Source organism: Hyla sarda, chromosome 6 (assembly GCF_029499605.1).
Source record: "Hyla sarda isolate aHylSar1 chromosome 6, aHylSar1.hap1, whole genome shotgun sequence".
NCBI classification, from domain to species: Eukaryota; Metazoa; Chordata; class Amphibia; order Anura; family Hylidae; genus Hyla; species Hyla sarda.
In genome coordinates, this window is record NC_079194.1 from 80179756 (window position 1) to 80194852 (window position 15097).

Here is a 15097-nt window from a genome sequence, read left to right on the forward strand (position 1 = left end):
ATCTCCTGGCTTGTCTCCCACCCGCCAGCGCCGCACATCTCCCTCCCGCTTCCTGTTACAAGACTACAACTCCCAGCATGCCTTCACTGTAAGGTCATGCTAGGAGTTGTAGTCTTGCAATGGTTAGCAGACAGATGTGAGATGTGCAGCGCAGGCCGGTGGGAGACAAGCGGGGGGCTGTAAAGCAGGGTCCCCCTCATTAAGTTAGGGTAGCGGGGATAGAATCAGATGGAGCCCGGGCAGCTGCAGAGTGATGCCAGCCTGGGCTCCTTTGTACAGTTGTAATATCATATTTCCTGCTGGAGCCGTGATGGCTGCCAGCGGGAAATATAAAAATTTGCTCTCCAATGCCATTTTGTAAGCTGGCTCCAAGCTGGCTTACATTGACACTGTTTTGGAGGGCTTGCAAATTTTTGTGTGACTTTCGCACTTGATAAATCCCTGACCACTGCAAAGTGAAAACATTTTTTTGCTTTCGTAGGCTCTTTTGTAGCTTTTTGATGACAGCCAAAAGTCGCACAAAAATTTGCTTAGGTGCTACTTTTGTAAGCAAAAAAAGAGCTCTAAATCCCTCGATAAATGTCCCCCATTGAGATATATATATATATATATATATATATATATATTTACTACATTCTGAAGAACAGTCATGAATCCAGGGATTTCTTCTTATGGGAAGAGTATAGGGAAGAATTTTTTCTTCCCTTAAAAGGAGGGAAATTGGATTCTACTTCATAGGTTTTTAGTTGCCTTCCCCTGGATCCATATTATTGCAGACTATAATAGGCTTAACTAAATGGATATTGTTTTTTTAAGCTTTACAAATCATATTATTATGTTAGGATATTTGATGGTTAATTTGTCAAAAGAGTTCAAGATTGGTCTGCTTCTCTGTTGTGTAAAATAATATTCTACAAGTTACATGTACTAGATTGCCGGAGGTGTTTTTTTTTTTCTTAAATCCAGGCATCTACTCTAATTGACATTTTTTTTTCTATCTAATAGTAGACAATAGGTTACTACCCGCCTCACTTTTTTGTCTTCTTTTGCTCTGTGGTTAAACTTAATAAACTTTTGTTTCTTCCCCCCTTACTGTTCATACTACTAGACATATTTGATTATTTGACCTGAGATAGAAGCTTATACAAGCATACTTACCTGAGTTATGTTGGACAATCCAATGAGATAAGAAATAACGCACACAATCGCAATAAATATTTCTCTTCGGGTGCGTAGGAGTTTTGGAAATTCATCCACAAGAGCTGTTATAAACCCTTCAACCGTACAGAACTGCAAAACAAGAAGGAACATTGTACCATTCACGTTTGCAACATTTTTGAAATGATATATTTAGGAGCAATAATCCCTAAGAACAAATAGATTACATTCTTATGGTTCAGCTCAGAAAATGACTACCACATTCAAGTGTCTCATAAGTATTCAAAGCAGCAGCTTATTTTCCATCTGCTGTCTGCTGGAATTTCTTATGTTCAATGCATTCAAATTGGTGTGATTGTAGGTGAGATCTGTCAACGTTTCATAGCTGGAACCACATCAGAGTTTATTGCTTTATTTGTTGTGGTTTGTCTATTTATATAGTGCATCTATATCTCCTCCTGATGGGATCAAAGATTAAAAGAACCTGAAGTGACTGCTCTGTGCACTGTCATGTAAATTGAAGCTCCAATGACAGCTCATTGAAATCCCTTTATTATGCCTACAAATACTAAAGGAACCCCAGGCAAAAGTAGAGCACATGCCAGCCAGAGGAGCAATAAAAGGGTAAGGCTAACACAGAAAAGTAAGACCAATGTCACTAAGGTAGAAGGATTAGTGCCTAGAAAGGAAGATTTTTAGGACATAGCAAGCCTACGTTTTCAGGTTTGTGGGGCTTAGGTGTTTATATCACAGCATTTTTGTTGAATCATTGGATGATTGACTGAACACAAACTGTGCTGTAAACATGTTATTAGAGGGGTTCTCCGGTACTAGATATCTATTCACATAAGATGTCTGACAATGGGGGGGGGGGGGATGTCTGATCGCTGGGACCCCCATAATCTCTGGCCTGGCACAAATTATTATTAGGATGGGTGTGAGTCCCATTGGTGAAACCTGCATCTATTATGTATTTACAACATTTACAGAAATGTCCTGATTCACAGAAGTTTTTTTTTTTTTGTAGAGAACTGCAAAACTCAGCAGCCATTAGCATTTATACACAGGGCTCACCATTTTTTGAAAAAATGGGTGCAGCTTAACAGAAGGAGGCTAGGTCTGCCGTAGACTTAAAGATTTACCATAAATTACACAATAAATTGGTATAAACCATAGCTGAGATTTATGCCACTTCGTATTTTGTGTAAATTTCAGTTCAAAGCTTCACTGGCCACCCAAGATGCACTAACTGTATTTGAGAAGTCCGTGCCTCTTAACATATGTGATGAGTCTTACACTAATGTTATTTGACTTGGGACAGGCATAAGAAATGCCAGTCTTAGTGAACTTCCCTCACAGTACTTTACCGCCCTATACATTCATCATTCAGGATTTTTATGGCTAAGTATACTATATCATATTTAGGAGATTTAGAGATAAGCATAATGAAGCAGATTTACAATTAAAAATACAACAGAATCCTGGTGCAAACTGGCTTACATTTTTTACATACTCTCGAGCCTTGTCCAACAACGCGGCATGACTTATCAGACAAAGTTTGTGCCTTTACAGGATAGTCATCATGACCTAAATCTGATGTCCTGGACCAAAAATGGCATACAATTCTGGCAAAAAAGAAGGCAACCGATGGTCGGTCTTAATATAGGCTAAACAGTCTACGGATAAGACAAATTTATCAAACAGAATGACCTACTGTGATAAATTTTGCACATCTGAAGACTACCAATGTGACTGCACTGTGTAGAAGTAAAAGTGCACTAAAAAGGTGAATACAATACAATGACACAGATTATTTAGTAAAATGTCATATTATTCTACAGCATATGGACCTGTTTCCTTTAAGAGTCTATGGATGCCCTTTAAATTGCATCTTCACTGCATCAAGAATACTTTGTAATATATGGGCACCATTAGAATGCAGAACTGCTTCTCTTTACCAATTAATTTCCTCTACTACTTAAAACTAAACCAACAACTCCATCCTCTCCCCCTACCGCATTGACAGTGCCACAGGCACCTAGCCTAAGGCCAATCTTTGGCTTTTTTATGATTGCTCATCCCTGTATAAGTCCAAAATAGTAACAGAGAGACAATGCATTACTTAGAGTACTATTTAAATCTGAAATGTGCACTGAGCTGAAAGATATTTTGTAAGAGCAAATATGAAGCAATAACTGCTCGCACAGCATCGCAGAAAAATAGAAGCAATATGTACAAGTCTACAATCTAACATTAGCCATTTAGCTGGGCAGGCAGAGATAGCCATGGTACAAATAAAGGACGCAGTTTTACAATTAAACTATTACAAGGATATTTATATTGTAAACATTTAAGGCAAAGCCACCTAATATTAAAAGTAATAAAAAAATAAGGCTTACTTATACATACTGGCCGTATGCCAGGGATGCAGTTGTTGAATGCCTTGTTAAATGGTGGTGTGAATATTACATCACATACGTTGTATTGATCCTGAATTACAACCCAGTACTGTATATAATTTTATGATTTTATAATTTTATGAGAGACTTAGCTTCTTTTACCTCAAACCTATTGGATAGTGCCAGAAATGAAGAATAATGTTCCCAGAATGCAAATTATCAAGGAAATTAGCTAGCAAGAAATGATGTACAAGACTCAGGATCTAGGCAATATATAGTGGTGTAATAATGTAATAATGTAAATAGACATTTTAAAGTGTACCTGTCACTTAAAAAACAGGAAATACACATACACAGGAACAGAAACACCCCCCGGTGAAAATGGACAGCTCGCATCGACTAACCATCCCCACCAGACAGTCTCTGCAGCATAGATGGCCCCGACCAGCTCACCCTAACTTCCGCTTAGGGGAGGTGAGTACAAAACAAAAGGGGGGGGGGGGGGCTGGATGATGACGAAGGCCGCAGTGGTCTTCAACCTGTGGACCTCCAGAGGTTTTGAAACTACAACACCTAGCATGCCCCGACAGCCAATGGCTGTCGGGGCATGCTGGGAGTTGTACTTTTGCAACATCTGGAGGTCCACAGGTTGAAGACCACTGATGAAGGGATTGACAGGCAGCGATAATGAAGGGGGGGATGATGACGGGGGTCTGGATGATTACATGGGGGGATGATGTATTTCCCACCCTAGGCTAATAGTCGAGTCAATAACTTTTCCTGGGTTTTTGTGGTAAAATTAGGGGCCTCGGATTATATTCGGGTTGGCTTATACTCGAGTATATACGGTACACATATGATGATAGGGATGCACACTGTAGTCTTCCAAGGACAACATGTGCGATCAGTAATATGATTGATGGAACTTGTCATAGTGTAGTTAGAGGCTGCCAGGCATATTCTGAAATCTACTTTTACTTTGTATGTTGTACAAAGATCTTAACATTTGTAATCATCAAAAATGTGAACAGTCATCTACTGAGTCCTTAACAAATAGTCCATACTTCATGAAGATTTAGGACTTCAAAGGACTTTGGATAATATAAACTGCCGACTTTATCATTGTAATTTTTTTTATCACTGATCGCCTCTCAGTTCCCGAGGCGTATAGCGACCTACTTTCCTCGTATGACTTGACAACTATTCAGAAAATGACCGCAGCACTTGTCAAGACAGTGCACTCATATGTAAAGCAATGAAATGGTCACTTTGGAGCATCATGAATCAAGATGTTTTAGTGATAGCACAAATGTTTCAATACTTTCTCAAAGCTTAAAGGGGTTATCCAGGAAAAATCTTTATAAATATATATATATATACATATATATATATATATATATATATATATATATATATATATATATTTATATATATATATATATATATATATCAACTGGCTCCAGAAAGTTAAAAAGATTTGTAAATTACTTCTATTAAAAAATCTTAATCCTGTCAGTACTTATGATCTGCTGAAGTTGAGTTGTTCTTTTCTGTCTAAGTGCTCTCTGGTGACACCTGTCTTGGGAACTGTCCAGAGTAGAAGCAAATTCCCATAGCAAACCTCTTCTACTCTGTGCAGTTCCTGAGACAGACAGAGATGTCAGCAGAGAGCACTGTTGTCAGACAGAAAAGAACAACTCAACTTCAGCAACTGATAAGTACTGGAAGGATTAAGATTTTTTAATAGAAGTAATTTTCAAATCTGTTTAACTTTCTGGAGCCAGTTGATGTATAAAAAATATTTTTTTTCCCCCTGGAATACCCCTTTAATAGCTGTTTCCTTTCAAAAAGAAATATATATCACTCCTGCACATTTTGTTGCAAGTCATTTTAATACATCATTGCATTACATATTTTTACAATCTTAAAAGTAATTTCCTACTAAGATCATGTTCTCCTGTTTGAGGAATGTGTAGCAAATCATGTATTTTCTAAATATAAAATGTGGATGGTGTAAAATATAAAAAATAAAATACACTCCCATGGTCCCCTGCAACTACCTTTATAATTTTCCAGGTCCCTGCTTGTTACTGCTTTGCCCTGGTTTCTGCAACATGTCCAAACCAGGAAACTGCACCCCCAGCCAATCACTGGGGCGGGTCATCACTTTGGCTACTGATTAGCTGGGTGAGTAGTTCCTACGGGGTTAACACATCCCAGGAATTAGGGGGAAAAAAGGTTATGAGGGAGGTCCTAGAACATTATCTGGGGGGGGGGAGCATAGTTTTTTTTAGACCACCCCCAGTAATATTTAATTATTAATTAATTTTTCATTTACAGACAACCCTTTTAAGATAAATAGTATTATACACAGTATCATGGGCTATACATGGGCCAAACAAAAGTGTTCTCTGATAGGACAAACCCACTCTAGCTTTCCGAAGTCTTATAAGCCATTTAGGTGGGTAGGAAAGTGTGATGCAGAGGAGTCCAGTCCGAACACTGATAAACCAAGAAGGAGGGATTCTCTATGAGTAGAGGAGTGGCTTCAGAGTTTCAAATAGCCGGGTTTATATAAAGCCTCAGAAAACCAATTACTTTTATTCCGCAATTATGAGCACTACAAGCTGTAGGTCTTCCCAGCCATTTGAGAGGATTGCTTTGTAGGATAGCTCACAGTACTAGCTGATACAGGTTTGATCTAACCTTTCTCTAAACTGTTTAGGGTGGTATCCCTGACTTACATAGGGATACTTTATATTTCATATGCATTGCTGAGAAATGGCAACATGGAATGCCAGAGAGTTTTTGAAGTAGCAACCACAACTACTGTAACAAAGTTATCCCTGTACCATTTTGAATTTTTTTAATAAGACTATTCTGAGTATGCAAGTTATAAAAACATATAGAGATAACCAAAACAACCTGTATTCGAACACTCATGAATATGAATGTAAGATAATGCAAACAGTATCACAGGGCAACACATACTAGCCGATTTTTTATTTTATTCATTTTAAAGATTTTATTATCTTTTGTTTTGAAGCATTGGCTTTCTCAAATGTAATTTCATTGTTTTACAATTAAGCATCACATTTTAAAGCTTAATAGATGATGCCAGGTGTCACATGTCTAATTGATGTCTGCCATATCTTTAGTTATAAGTGAGACCCTTACATTTGTTTTCCAATTACTTTTACTTTGATTCTTAGGTCAAAACTTATGCATTATGTTAAAATTGACATATTTCAAATATACAAGCATAATTTAAAAAAAAAAAAAAAAAAACTGTTTAAGATTACTTATTAATCTCCCATATGCCTGCTTTGTTTTGCACTGTTATCCCTGGTAAAAACCGTCTTAGAGCATCCACTGTGGGGGATTGTGGGAAAGTTTGTAAGTTGTTGCACAGCAAAATGAGGGTCACAGTTCAGAGAGGAAACCAGAAGGGATCAGATCTAGAGATGAGCAAACTTTTGAAAAATTTGACTTGGCCGATACGCCAAATTTTTCTAAAAAATGTGGTTCAATGCTAATTTATTTGCAGCGTATCTATATTAAATATGGCTATTTCTGGACTACAGAGATCCTCAATAGGGATGTAGAACGCTTTGCTTTGTTCTAACACGCATATGGAGTGTGCTGGGGTAATGAAATAATACTGTTATTCAGTATGTCATGCAGATTACAGGCATTGCTTTTAGAATCCCTGCCTCAGAGTGGCACAATGACAGAGCATGGAGGTGGCATCAGTATGAGGAGACCATATAGTGGCTGAATGACACAGTGTGGAGGTGTTGGCAGCATGAGGAGACCATATAGTGGCTGAATGACACAGTGTGGAGGTGTTGGCAGCATGAGGAGACCATATAGTGGCTGAATGACACAGTGTGGAGGTGTTGGCAGCATGAGGAGAACATATAGTGGCTGAATGACACAGCGTAGAGGTGGCATCAGTATGAGGAGACCATAAAGTGGCTGAATGACAAAGCTTGGATGTAGCTTAAGCATGAGGAGACCATATGGGGCTGAATGACACAGCCTGGAGGTGTTGGCAGCATGAGGAGACCATATAGTTTACTGAATGGCACAGTGTGGAGGTGTTGACAGCATGAGGAGACCATATAGTTGCGGAATGACACATCCTGGAGCTGGCAGCAGCATGAGTAAACACTAGGGCTTCACAATCCCTAAGATTAAAAGATGAATTTTAAAATTTAAATTGAAGATTTATGGTAGCTAGTGCTACCATAAAATTTTTTAGGCCCAGGACCAGGCCCAGCAGCATCAGTAAACCATATATTAAATTTCCATTGAAGATGTATGGTACCTATGTTACGCCAAGCGCTCTGGGTCCCCGCTCCTCCCCGGAGCGCTCGCTACACTCTCCTCACTGCAGCGCTCCGGTCAGATCCACTGACCCGGGGCGCTGCGATACCGCCTCCAGCCGGGATGCGATTCGCGATGCGGGTAGCGCCCGCTCGCGATGCGCACCCCGGCTCCCGTACCTGACTCGCTCTCCGTCAGTCCTGTCCCGGCGCGCGCGGCCCCGCTCCCTAGGGCGCGCGCGCGCCGGGTCTTTGCGATTTAAAGGGCCACTGCGCCGCTGATTGGCGCAGTGGTTCCAATTAGTGTTATCACCTGTGCACTTCCCTATATCACCTCACTTCCCCTGCACTTCCTTGCCGGATCTTGTTGCCATCGTGCCAGTGAAAGCGTTTCCTTGTATGTTCCTAGCCTGTGTTCCAGACCTCCTGCCGTTGCCCCTGACTACGATCCTTGCTGCCTGCCCCGACCTTCTGCTACGTCCGACCTTGCTTCTGTCTACTCCCTTGTACCGCGCCTATCTTCAGCAGCCAGAGAGGTTGAGCCGTTGCTAGTGGATACGACCTGGTCACTACCGCCGCAGCAAGACCATCCCGCTTTGCGGCGGGCTCTGGTGAAAACCAGTAGTGACTTAGAACCGATCCACTAGCACGGTCCACGCCAATCCCTCTCTGGCGCAGAGGATCCACTACCTGCCAGCCGGCATCGTGACAGTAGATCCGGCCATGGATCCCGCTGAAGTTCCTCTGCCAGTTGTCGCTGACCTCACCACGGTGGTCGCCCAGCAGTCGCAACAGATAGCGCAACAAGGCCAACAGCTGTCTCAACTGACCGTTATGCTTCAGTAGTTACTACCACAGCTTCAGCAATCATCTCCTCCGCCAGCTCCTGCATCTCCTCCGCAGCGAGTGGCCGCTTCTGGTCTACGACTATCCTTGCCGGATAAATTTGATGGGGACTCTAAGTTTTGCCGTGGCTTTCTTTCCCAATGTTCCCTGCACCTGGAGATGATGTCGGACCAGTTTCCCACTGAAAGGTCTAAGGTGGCTTTCGTAGTCAGCCTTCTGTCTGGAAAAGCCCTGTCTTGGGCCACACCGCTCTGGGACCGCAATGACCCCGTCACTGCCTCTGTACACTCCTTCTTCTCGGAAATTCGAAGTGTCTTTGAGGAACCTGCCCGAGCCTCTTCTGCTGAGACTGCCCTGTTGAACCTGGTCCAGGGTAATTCTTCCGTTGGCGAGTATGCCGTACAATTCCGTACTCTTGCTTCAGAATTATCCTGGAATAATGAGGCCCTCTGCGCGACCTTTAAAAAAGGCCTATCCAGCAACATTAAAGATGTTCTGGCCGCACGAGAAATCCCTGCTAATCTACATGAACTCATTCACCTAGCCACTCGCATTGACATGCGTTTTTCCGAAAGGCGTCAGGAGCTCCGCCAGGATATGGACTCTGTTCGCACGAGGCGTTTCTTCTCCTCGGCTCCTCTCTCCTCTGGTCCCCTGCAATCTGTTCCTGTGCCTCCCGCCGTGGAGGCTATGCAGGTCGACCGGTCTCGCCTGACACCTCAAGAGAGGACACGACGCCGCATGGAGAATCTCTGCCTGTACTGTGCTAGTACCGAACACTTCCTGAAGGATTGTCCTATCCGTCCTCCCCGCCTGGAAAGACGTACGCTGACTCCGCACAAAGGTGAGACAGTCCTTGATGTCTACTCTGCTTCTCCACGTCTTACTGTGCCTGTGCGGATGTCTGCATCTGCCTTCTCCTTCTCTGCTGTGGCCTTCTTGGACTCCGGATCTGCAGGAAATTTTATTTTGGCCTCTCTCGTCAACAGGTTCAACATCCCGGTGACCAGTCTCGCCAGACCCCTCTACATCAATTGTGTAAACAATGAAAGATTGGACTGTACCATACGTTTCCGCACGGAGCCCCTTCTAATGCACATCGGACCTCATCACGAGAGGATTGAACTTTTGGTCCTTCCCAATTGCACTTCTGAAATTCTCCTTGGACTTCCCTGGCTTCAACTTCACTCCCCAACCCTGGATTGGTCCACTGGGGAGATCAAGAGTTGGGGGCCCTCTTGTTCCAAGGACTGCCTAAAACCGGTTCCCAGTAACCCTTGCCGTGACTCTGTGGTTCCTCCCGTAACCGGTCTCCCTAAGGCCTATATGGACTTTGCGGATGTTTTTTGCAAAAAACAAGCTGAGACTCTACCTCCTCACAGGCCTTATGATTGTCCTATCGACCTCCTCCCGGGCACTACTCCACCCCGGGGCAGAATTTATCCTCTGTCCGCCCCAGAGACTCTTGCCATGTCTGAATACGTCCAGGAAAATTTAAAAAAGGGCTTTATCCGTAAATCCTCCTCTCCTGCCGGAGCCGGATTTTTCTTTGTGTCCAAAAAAGATGGCTCTCTACGCCCTTGCATTGACTACCGCGGTCTTAATAAAATCACGGTTAAGAACCGCTACCCCCTACCTCTCATCTCTGACCTCTTTGATCGCCTCCAAGGTGCCCACATCTTTACCAAACTGGACTTAAGAGGTGCTTATAATCTCATCCGCATCAGAGAGGGGGATGAATGGAACGGCATTTAACACCAGAGATGGACACTTTGAGTATCTGGTCATGCCCTTTGGCCTGTGCAACGCCCCTGCCGTCTTCCAAGACTTTGTTAATGAAATTTTTCGTGATCTTTTATACTCCTGTGTTGTTGTATATCTGGACGATATCCTGATTTTTTCTGCCAATCTAGAAGAACACCGCCAGCATGTCCGTATGGTTCTTCAGAGACTTCGTGACAATCAACTCTATGCCAAAATAGAGAAATGTCTGTTTGAATGCCAATCTCTTCCTTTCCTAGGATACTTGGTCTCTGGCCAGGGACTACAAATGGATCCAGACAAACTCTCTGCCGTCTTAGATTGGCCACGCCCCTCCGGACTCCGTGCTATCCAACGTTTTTTGGGGTTCGCCAATTATTACAGACAATTTATTCCACATTTTTCTACCGTTGTGGCTCCTATCGTGGCTTTAACCAAAAAAAATGCCGATCCCAAGTCTTGGCCTCCTCAAGCGGAAGACGCCTTTAAACGGCTCAAGTCTGCCTTTTCTTCGGCTCCCGTGCTCTCCAGACCTGACCCATCTAAACCCTTCCTATTGGAGGTTGATGCCTCCTCTGTGGGAGCTGGAGCTGTCCTTCTACAAAAAAATTCTTCCGGGCATGCTGTTACTTGTGGTTTTTTTTCTAGGACCTTCTCTCCGGCGGAGAGAAACTACTCCATCGGGGATCGAGAGCTTCTAGCCATTAAATTAGCACTTGAGGAATGGAGGCATCTGCTGGAGGGATCAAGATTTCCAGTTATTATTTACACCGATCACAAGAACCTCTCCTACCTCCAGTCTGCCCAACGGCTGAATCCTCGCCAGGCCAGGTGGTCTCTGTTCTTTGCCCGATTTAATTTTGAAATTCACTTTCGGCCTGCCGATAAGAACATTAGGGCCGATGCTCTCTCTCGTTCCTCGGATGCTTCTGAAGTTGAACTCTCTCCGCAACACATCATTCCTCCTGACTGCCTGATTTCCACTTCTCCAGCCTCCATCAGGCAAACTCCTCCAGGAAAGACCTTTGTTTCTCCACGCCAACGCCTCGGAATCCTCAAATGGGGCCACTCTTCCCATCTCGCAGGTCATGCGGGCATCAAGAAATCTGTGCAACTCATCTCTCGCTACTATTGGTGGCCGACTCTGGAGACGGATGTTGTGGACTTTGTGCGAGCCTGCACTATCTGTGCCCGGGATAAGACTCCTCGCCAGAAGCCCGCTGGTTTTCTTCATCCTCTGCCTGTCCCCGAACAGCCTTGGTCTCTGATTGGTATGGATTTTATTACTGACTTACCCCCATCCCATGGCAACACTGTTATTTGGGTGGTCGTTGATCGATTCTCCAAAATGGCACATTTCATCCCTCTTCCTGGTCTTCCTTCAGCGCCTCAGTTGGCTAAACAATTTTTTGTACACATTTTTCGTCTTCACGGGTTGCCCACGCAGATCGTCTCGGATAGAGGCGTCCAATTCGTGTCTAAATTCTGGAGGGCTCTCTGTAAACAACTCAAGATTAAATTAAATTTTTCTTCTGCATATCATCCTCAATCCAATGGACAAGTAGAAAGAATTAACCAGGTCTTGGGTGATTATTTACGACATTTTGTTTCCTCCCGCCAGGATGACTGGGCAGATCTTCTACCATGGGCCGAATTCTCGTATAACTTCAGAGTCTCTGAATCTTCCTCCAAATCCCCATTTTTCGTGGTGTACGGCCGTCACCCTCTTCCCCCCCTCCCTACCCCCTTGCCCTCTGGTCTGCCCGCTGTGGATGAAATTTCTCGTGATCTTTCCATCATATGGAGAGAGACCCAAAATTCTCTCTTACAGGCTTCATCACGCATGAAGAAGTTCGCGGATAAGAAAAGAAGAGCTCCTCCCATTTTTTCCCCTGGAGACAAGGTATGGCTCTCCGCTAAATATGTCCGCTTCCGTGTCCCTAGCTATAAGTTGGGACCACGCTATCTTGGTCCTTTCAAAATTTTGTGCCAGATTAATCCTGTCTCTTACAAACTTCTTCTTCCTCCTTCTCTTCGTATTCCTAATGCCTTTCACGTTTCTCTTCTTAAACCACTTATCATTAACCGTTTCTCTCCCAAATCTGTTCCTCCCACTCCTGTTTCCGGCTCCTCGGACATCTTCTCCGTCAAAGAGATTCTGGCATCTAAAAAGGTCAGAGGGAAAACCTTTTTTTTAGTGGATTGGGAGGGTTGTGGTCCAGAAGAGAGATCCTGGGAACCTGAGGACAACATCCTAGACAAAAGTCTGCTCCTCAGGTTCTCAGGCTCTAAGAAGAGGGGGAGACCCAAGGGGGGGGGGTACTGTTACGCCAAGCGCTCCGGGTCCCCGCTCCTCCCCGGAGCGCTCGCTACACTCTCCTCACTGCAGCGCTCCGGTCAGATCCACTGACCCGGGGCGCTGCGATACCGCCTCCAGCCGGGATGCGATTCGCGATGCGGGTAGCGCCCGCTCGCGATGCGCACCCCGGCTCCCGTACCTGACTCGCTCTCCGTCAGTCCTGTCCCGGCGCGCGCGGCCCCGCTCCCTAGGGCGCGCGCGCCGGGTCTTTGCGATTTAAAGGGCCACTGCGCCGCTGATTGGCGCAGTGGTTCCAATTAGTGTTATCACCTGTGCACTTCCCTATATCACCTCACTTCCCCTGCACTTCCTTGCCGGATCTTGTTGCCATCATGCCAGTGAAAGCGTTTCCTTGTATGTTCCTAGCCTGTGTTCCAGACCTCCTGCCGTTGCCCCTGACTACGATCCTTGCTGCCTGCCCCGACCTTCTGCTACGTCCGACCTTGCTTCTGTCTACTCCCTTGTACCGCGCCTATCTTCAGCAGCCAGAGAGGTTGAGCCGTTGCTAGTGGATACGACCTGGTCACTACCGCCGCAGCAAGACCATCCCGCTTTGCGGCGGGCTCTGGTGAAAACCAGTAGTGACTTAGAACCGATCCACTAGCACGGTCCACGCCAATCCCTCTCTGGCGCAGAGGATCCACTACCTGCCAGCCGGCATCGTGACAACCTAGTGCTACTATAAACATATATCGGTAATTTCCTAGGCCCAGCAGCATCACTAAACCATGTAGTTGCTGAATGACACAGACTGGAGCTGGCAGAAGCATCAGTAAACCATATATTGGATGAATAGCACAGCCTGGAGGTGGCTGAAGCATCAATAAAAGATATATTGGATGAATGGCACAGCACGGAGGTGGCTGAAGCAAGAGGATACCATTAGAATGTAATTATAAATGTAAGATTTTGAAATTGAAATTGAGAATTTTGAAATTGAAATTTTAACTCCCAAGTTCTAGTGCCACGGGCCCCTGTGTGTGGGTACAAAAGACCAAATTTAACAAGGAGTCACATGTCACATGGCGGCACAATGACAGAGCCTGGAGATGGCATCAGTATCATGAGACCATATAGTGGCTGAATGGCTGCGAGGAGTTTGTGGCAGCATAGGGAGACCATATAGTGTCTGAATGGCACAGCCTGAAGCTGGCAGCAGCATGAGTAGACACTAGGACTTCACAATCCCTAAGATTAAAAGATTAATTTTGAATTTCAAATTAAAGATTTATGGTAGCTAGTGCTACCATAAAATGTTTGGGCCCAGGCCCAGGCCTAGCAGCATTATTAAACCAAATATTGGCTGAATGACACAGCTTGGAGTTGGCTGCAGCATGAGGAGACCATATAGTGGCTGAATGACACAGCCTGGAGTTGGCAGAAGCATGAGGAGACCATTGATATTTAAGAAATGTAAGATTTTGAAATTTAAATTGAGGATTTTGAAATTTAAATTGAGGATTTTGAAATTTAAATTTTAACTCCCAAGTTTTAGCGCCCAGGGCCTCAGCATGTGGGCACAAAATACCAAATTTAACAAGGAGTCACATGTCACATGGCGGTACAATGACAGAGCCTGGAGATGGCATCAGTATGAGGAGACCATATAGTCACTGAATGACTGCCTGGAGTTTGTGTCAGCATGAGGAGACCATATAGTGGTTGAATGATACAGCTTGGAGGTGGCTGATTCAAGGGACAATATAGTGGCTGAATTGCACAGCCTGGAGGTGGCTGAAGCATGAGGAGAACATTTAAGATTTTGAAATTGAAATTTAAGATTTTGAAATTGAAATTGAGGATTTTTACATTTAGATTTTAACTCCCAAGTTTTAGTGTCCTGGGCTCAGACGTGTGGGTTTACAGGACCAAATTTAACAAGGAGTCACATGTCACATGGCAGCACAATGAGAGAGCCTTGAGGTGGCAGCAGCAGCATGAGGACCCAGTCATAAGTCGGTGGGACTGAGGAATCCACCGACTTATGACTGGGGGTGTCGGATGTCACTTGGGATGAAGTGGATGACCGAGTGAACCGATCAATCACGGCTGCCGGGTTGCTGGCTGGTCAAGACATGACTGCATGCTGACACCGGAAGCTCAGACCTCCTGCTGCGACCTTTGCCTGCTGAATTTAGGTGAATGTAGGTCTCTGCCACTCCACTGTGCACGTCCTGGCACTACTCTGCCTGACATACTTATTGCGTATATGAGTGGAGTACAATACCCTTCGCTACCCTTAAAAC

At 44.4% G+C, this 15097-nt stretch overlaps 1 protein-coding gene across 1 annotated transcript in view; it reads right to left on the reverse strand.

Annotated features, from left to right (window-relative positions):
- Positions 1 to 15097, reverse strand: part of SLC6A1 (solute carrier family 6 member 1) — a 252076-nt gene that overhangs the window by 12001 nt on the left and 224978 nt on the right. The window contains exon 11 of the mRNA XM_056524286.1: positions 1159 to 1290. Coding sequence (XP_056380261.1) covers positions 1159 to 1290 — 132 coding nt within the window. The remainder of the gene's footprint in view (positions 1 to 1158; positions 1291 to 15097) is intronic.